Here is a 7230-nt window from a genome sequence, read left to right as displayed (position 1 = left end):
GACTATAGAGAGGGGGGGGGGGGGATTCAAATAAAATACATAAAGCGGTGGTTTCTCATAAAGAAAATGCTATAATTAAATCTAATTAAAATAAGTGCTTGCTAATTAAATAATATACTGCAAAAAAAAACTGGGTCACTATAACGTTACAGTAGCCTGCTCTTTTACGGGCGAGTATGGTGTTTTGGACGTACGTGTGTTAAAATATAGTAAACACATACATTTTTATTATAGTACATTAAAAGGTCGTTCCATTTTACGCATGATGTATCGTTTTACCCTTTGTTTAACATTCAATGAACAAGAATAAAATGCTACAGCATATGTACGAAAATGGAATGCACCTTTTTAAATTTTATAATACAAATATATATATATAATTTTTTTATGGGTGAATATATTTTGGGAGTGTGTGTGTTATTTGTTGTACGTAAATGTGTAAAGTACAATATATATATTCAAAATATATTACAAAATATATTCACCCATAAAAATAGGTCACAATATAGATATAGATCACTATACTATATATAGGTCGTTATAATTACCAGGTTTTTTTTGCAGGCGAGTATATTTTGACAAAAGTAATTTCACATACTTTTAACATGAAATTTTAAAAAGATTAATTTATATCATGTCTAACAAATAATTTTTAAAATTATATATATATTTTACATTATTAAGACACTAAATTATTCTCTATCGTTGCCAATACCCAAGTACCCAATTATCTTGAATATTATTCGAATATTGGCAGTTCTATATTCAGAAAATAATATTAAGTTAAATAATACAATGTATTTGATATATTTCCACTTTTCGTATACAAATAAGTTAATAAATATACTCTTACATAAAATATTAAATATTGATATTTCAAATGATTTTTATAATAAATAAAAATGCTAACGCATATAATACGAATAATTTTTTAGGGAGAAAAAATAAGACAATATTCTCTATATTAATATTACAGCTAGAGAAACGAATCATTGAATATTTTATAGGGATAGGTAAAACTACAGTGTGCAAAAAAATCGCGTCTGCACTGGAGAAAAAGGGCAGCAGGTTTGATGGATTTTATACAGAGGAAGTGCGAGATCAGAGTGGTGGCTCCAGGATTGGCTTTGACATTGTGCGAGTAAAGGATCCTGGAAATAGATTATCCTTAGCAAAATTGTGCGTATTCATTCATAATAATGATAAAAATAACAATAAAGTAACTGAACACATATTGTATTTAACATTTTTTTACTGACAGAACCTCAACAGATGCTCCAAATAAAAGTTCTCCCAGGTATCAAGTGGGAAACTACCGCGTTTTTCGAGATAATTTCGAGACTATAGCACTTCCAATATTGGATTTGGACACTGTAAGAGTAATGACTTGCCCAAAAATGAATTTTTAATTACTTCAACACTTTAATAACATCAATTATATTGCTATTGTAGGATATATTACTTATTGATGAAATCGGCAAAATGGAATTATTTAGTGAAGACTTCAAAAAGAAAATAATGAACATATTTTTCGGTTCTCCTAAGAAAGCTTTCGTAATCGGGACTATTCCGCAAATACACAAAACACCGCATCGACATGCGGCACTGTTCGAAAAGTTACACGCAGACGAAGGAATTAAGATTTTGAAAGTGACCCATGGAAATCGGAATGATTTACCAGAAGAAATTATACGTTATTTCTCATAAATTTATATTAATTAACGCATTCGTTATTTATTAGTCATCGCGTAAAATAAAATATCAATTTATGTATGTACATCATAAACATTATTTATTATTAACAAAAAACAAAATGTTAGATCAAAGAAGTCCCTCCAATCACAATAGATTTGTAAAAAAATTGTCACAAATAACGTGACAAGTAGTGATTGGTTAGAACATTGTACTACATAATTATTCTAGTTTTTTTGCATACGCATGTATGTATACTCTTGTAATTACTATATTTCATTGAAACTCCACCGTTGGTCGCTAAAGAATCGATTAAAAGTTTAAGATTCAGCGCTTCATATAAATAATACATTATAAAGTTAAAATTCCGTGGAAATATCTTCGAGATCAAAATTATTTGTTCTTTTTATATTTACGCGCACGTAGGTATCTTTAACGAGCAAGGTGGTCATAGATTGAGGGTACAAAATAGAAACGTTCTCTTCGCGTCATTTTATTACAAACGAACACAAATCGCCAGTGTTTGATGAGCCGTATTTTCTTATCATAGATAAGAAGTCTGATAGATTTGTTTGCCTGTTGTAAAAATAAGCAAACTTTTCTCGCTTTTGTACCCATCAATATATTATGCATTCTCATCGCATATATTTTATAATACAAGAAATTCTCGATTGCGATCTCCTAAAAAAAATATAATAATTATTGTTGCGGAGAAGCCTAAAGTGTCTCTTACCTTCCCCATTTCAGTATCAAATATATTACGCACACTTTGATTGGACTACTTATATTTCAGTTATTATTATTCATTTTTCAATAATACCTAGATGTTCCACTAGCACATGAACTTTAGTAAAGAATTGGCGTAAGCCATCGGCCTTACGTTTGGATGAGGCTGTAATGAGATAAAAATGGTACGTAAATATAAAATATGATAAAAGCAAGTAACTAACATAAATTAAAATAACTTAATCTGTGAATAAAGTACATACCATTGCATCGTACGACGTAAAATAAGGTTTCATGTCACTACCGTTAAGTGTGATAAAGGCACCTCGGTTACCCATAGTATCACTAAGATTTAATAATAAAACATATTAAAGTTTATATACTTATAAACTCATATTAATTCTCAACTATAGCTATGAAAACTACACCTAAATTTTAAAACGTTTTGTTTGAAATATAGATGCAAGTAAACTTCCGCCTTATGGTAATTGATAGAGAAAGATTCAAAAATTTTTTTTGAACCTACAATTTAGAATTTCATAATATCAAACACATATTGTACAATCCAAAAATTTTCACTTCAGGTTTAAATAACCCGTTGCTGTAGTTGAGGATTAAATGCATAAAATTATATTGTAGACATAGATGTAATGTATTAGTATGTAATTGATATGATAAACGTACCAGTAATTTGGAGCAGAGAATACTGTGATACACTTTCCGTCATGTCCCACTTCGTATCCATCGTTTTTAACTTCGTGACTCCTCACGATGTAGTCAAGAGAATTCATACTGAGGAAATTCTGTGTGACGTCGGGTCCGAATTGAACACCTACACCTCTCTTGCTGGGCGCCCGGCCCATTTGCGGTTGCGGATCCGACCACAATAGTTCACACATCAATCCTTCGTCAGGTGGTTGTCTATTTCTGTCGATTTCTCTAATTTCTTGCAACGTCACATCATCCCGTGAAAACAATCCACCGTGCATCACCTGGTATAAAATGAATCATTGTAATTATATGAAAATTACATACAATATATATGGGATGACGAATGGCTCCATATGAAAACAGTTGACTCGTAACTACGAGTTAGCGAGTATTCAGATTCAAATATAATCATCCCATATACTTCGAGTTTAGAAATTTTATTATTTGATCGAAGAATTAAAAATTGTGAGTAAACATAAATATATGTTGTGTGTGTGTGTGTGTGTGTAAATACTGTATAGTACATACACAATATAAATATACATGCATACAGTATATATACAGTATAAATATGTATGACAACTTTGAAAAATACTCACAAGCACTCTACGATTGAGGCAGTGTGCAAGAGGGAGCCAGTTATAAACCTCTGTAAACAATTCTGCCATCTGGACAGAATATTTAGCTTTAACTTCTCCATCAAATCCATACATTTGGTTCATTGTTGCTGACTCATGATTACCTAAAGATACAAAATATTTCATAAATATGTAAATTCAAATTTCATGATGTCGGATGAAAGACTACATACCTCTTGACATAAAAAAGTGATTTGGATATAATAATTTAAAACCAAATAAAGTAAATATGCATTCTACAGAGAACGAACCTCTGTCTACAAAATCTCCATTGAATAACTGCATATGCAACTATTAAGAGAAATATATTTTTGATATTCGTATAATATCAGTGTATAAATTATTAGCACGTTTATAAGTTATTAATAGGTTTACTAATAATGAATTATATAAATTTCTCTCACACATACATAATATATTTTTAAGTTTTATAAAGGATACATATGGATTAGTTTCTGATGGTAATCCGTTCAACTTAAATATATTAAGCAAGTCGTAATATTGACCATGTATGTCCCCACAAATGGTGAATTTATTTTCTTCTGGAATTGTAATGTGCACTAAACTAGGTTGTTCCATAAACCACGATTTGACGTCCAACAGAATTTTGTAAGCATATTTACGGTGCAACTTATTTTGATTTTTATACCATTCTAATAAATCTTTCATGAATTCTAAAGTAACTTTCCCATCAACCAATTTTGGACCTGTGTATTCACCTTCAATCGCTATAAAAATAATTAATTCAAGCATATTAGCTCTCTTATTAATTAATGTTTAGCCATAATGTGCATTAAAAAAATATTACTATTATTAATGAACAATATTTATATTTTAATTACATGATAAATATAATATTTTGTTTTGTTTTTATAAAAATTATACAAATAACCTAAAAATAATATTACTACAGTGAAAGCTTTGATATTTCTGTTCACTTATTACCACTATTTTGAATTATGACGTCAGAAAAGATAATCAAAATTTTTGCAAAATATATTTGAAATATTTTTCAATAAAACAACATTTATAATACTTAAAATATATAAAAAAATTTATAATACGTAAAATATATAAAAAATGATCTTGTTTCGGAAAAAAATTAAATCATATTTATTTATATATATTATTAATATATTATTTGACAGTTTGTCATAGCTGTGAATATAACTATTTTTATTTTTCGTTATATACATAATTTATTTCCAGATATGATTATTAATTAATAAAACAAAAAGAAAGTTTTCGGTATATACGTAATTGCAAGGTACATGTCATAATTAATATCAATAAATAAATTAATAATAATTCATAATTAAAATACATAATTATACCATGAATCAACAAGTAGGATTCTTACTGAAAAATCACATTTATGATAAAAATGTGATGATTATGATAATATGATAAAATATGATTTTGTTTTATAATAATTTTCAATCATTTTCAGAGAAGTAGAAAAAATGAATAAAAAATACTCACCCATATCTTCTAGATTAATCATGTCAGCTATATTCTTTTTATCCTCGACAGAGATAGCTTTGTTAAAAGCTAATACTTTAATCATTTTGCAACATTCCATGTATCTGTCTTTTGCATCTGTATCATTGGGTCTAGCTTTTACAACAGTCTTATAATCCATGAGAGCCAGTTTAAACTTGCCGAGGGACATGTAAGCAGCAGCTCTCCGATAATAGCCTTTGACATAATTTTTATCTAACATGATGGCTGTGGAAGCGTCTGTTAACGCATATCCAAAGTATTCTGTTCTTAGGTAGGCAATACTCCTATTGCCAAAATATATAGCTACTGATGGATTTAATTCTATGGCTTTGGTATATAATTCAATAGCTTTGTCGTATACTTGATCTGAAAAGAAAAAAGTACAATGGTGAATAAACAAAGAAGTAATAATTGCATCATTGTTTTCTCCTTTGACATAATATTCCGACATTGTTAGCACAATTACATGGCGTCGCTAACTTTTTCCAAGATCACAGAAAGAATGGGGGAGAACCTTCCCCAAGTTCCCGAAAGTTCTCGCGTCGAGGAAACATAGAAAAGCGTCAAGATGAAATCAACGCCTTCGGCAAAAATGTCGAACAAAAATTCTTTTCTCGACGTTCTTCGCGCCAATTTAACGCGGAGACGTTCGCGCGGTTCCCATAATCTCCTACGGATGCTGGGTTGGGGTTAGCTTGGGGCACACGTGACCGTGCGGGACGGTGAAGTGCGTTAAATGTGAGTGCATCCGGCCTACAAACATCGCACTTTCCACGTGCGTATGGCTTACGTACTCTTAAAGTACTCGTTCGCCTCCTCCTTGTACAATTCCGCTTTGGCCGCATCCTCCGGTGTCGCCGGCAACACCGACGCAACGTCCCCTCTGCCATTGTCGCCCATTCTCGGCTCCGTGCGTGCGTTCGTGCGTGCGTGCTTGCGTGCGGATAGCCGAGCCTTGTTCGGTTTGATGCAACCCAACGGCGGCAAACCGACAGGAGATCGGAGTCACTCAGAGCCACGCGGTCGCAACGTGCGTAACGAGAGATCGCGCATCGAGATGCAGTCGATCGCGTTCCTCTCTCTCTCTTTCTGAGGAAGGATAGGAGAGCCTGCTAGAGCGGAGCCTGCGTATCGTACGACCGCCACCGTAAACGTTATGAAGTAAGCTCCAAGCGGTATCCACCGCACTGATCCGGCTGATCGCCGCTGCCTTCCGACCGATATCTCGATTAATCGAATCCGCTTCGCTATCGATCCTTGTGCGCGCGATTAATTTCACCAAGTAAACAACAATCTTCAGCAATTTTGTTAACAGTTTATTTATATTTCCTTTCGGATATTCATACTGTTTATCTATTTTATTATTGTCAATCTTGTATGTACGAAATAAATTATTATTAATTATTATTATTAGCAACGGAAGGATTTAAATGATGTCATAATATAGAGCAGATACGAGTGAATATGAATGGATATACTTCAAGTGATTTTTCAACGAGAAATGTGTGTACGGATTCTCAATTCTCATGCTTAAGGTATAGAGATGAAATAGTAAAGATTCTTTTATTATTTTATTTTTGACTGCAAGAGCAATGTAAATGCGCTTCATAACACCATTCAGATTAGCTTAAGAATAATTTTAATTAAATTAACTTTAATCGATGATTATCAAAATAATCTCTGTACTATTCTGTTAACACAAATAAAATTAATTTTTAAAATTATTAATTTTTAAAATTATTAATTTTTAAAATTATTAATTTTTTAATTTTTTTAATAATAGAAAAAAGATCTAATCAGAGAAAATACGTTAGAAATTTATTTTGAACAATTCTGTCAGTTGATTAATTCACTCAGCAATCAGTTTGACAAGTGATATTTATAGTATTGTGATAATATAAGTGAAATTATGTTTTTTATTGTTTGACTCACATGAAAAGAAAGATCAGATTATACAGAT

At 31.2% G+C, this 7230-nt stretch overlaps 2 protein-coding genes across 5 annotated transcripts in view; one reads left to right on the top strand and one right to left on the bottom strand.

The window, feature by feature from the left end:
• Positions 1-1743, top strand: part of LOC108747765 (cancer-related nucleoside-triphosphatase homolog) — a 1939-nt gene extending 196 nt beyond the window's left edge. Inside the window, exons 2-4 of the mRNA XM_018485492.1 lie at positions 1008-1179; positions 1262-1373; positions 1453-1743. Of these exons, the coding sequence (XP_018340994.1) occupies positions 1008-1179; positions 1262-1373; positions 1453-1707 (539 nt within the window). The 3' untranslated portion in view covers positions 1708-1743. The remainder of the gene's footprint in view (positions 1-1007; positions 1180-1261; positions 1374-1452) is intronic.
• Positions 1121-6401, bottom strand: LOC108747764 (serine/threonine-protein phosphatase 5). 4 transcript variants are annotated; one of them, XM_018485491.1, is made up of 9 exons: positions 6065-6401; positions 5250-5636; positions 4209-4495; positions 3941-4046; positions 3729-3871; positions 3103-3410; positions 2682-2763; positions 2513-2584; positions 1121-1151 (listed from the first exon to the last, which is right to left on the bottom strand). In XM_018485491.1, exons 1-8 carry the CDS (start codon positions 6168-6170, stop codon positions 2525-2527), a joined length of 1479 nt encoding a protein of 492 aa, XP_018340993.1. In that variant the 5' UTR covers positions 6171-6401; the 3' UTR covers positions 1121-1151; positions 2513-2524. The 4 variants fall into 4 exon arrangements, 3 of the variants coding, with proteins under 3 accessions (XP_018340993.1, XP_018340992.1, XP_018340991.1); XR_001939263.1 differs by lacking the exon at positions 1121-1151 and adding an exon at positions 1766-2373 and having other exon boundaries at positions 2459-2584; XM_018485490.1 differs by lacking the exon at positions 1121-1151 and adding an exon at positions 1766-2373.
• Between the last annotated feature and the right edge of the window lie 829 nt (positions 6402-7230).

Source organism: Trachymyrmex septentrionalis, unplaced genomic scaffold (genome assembly GCF_001594115.1).
Source record: "Trachymyrmex septentrionalis isolate Tsep2-gDNA-1 unplaced genomic scaffold, Tsep1.0 scaffold20, whole genome shotgun sequence".
Taxonomy (NCBI): domain Eukaryota; kingdom Metazoa; phylum Arthropoda; class Insecta; order Hymenoptera; family Formicidae; genus Trachymyrmex; species Trachymyrmex septentrionalis.
The sequence above is the reverse complement of the archived record's forward strand: the minus strand, read 5'-3'. Positions and strand labels throughout refer to the sequence as shown.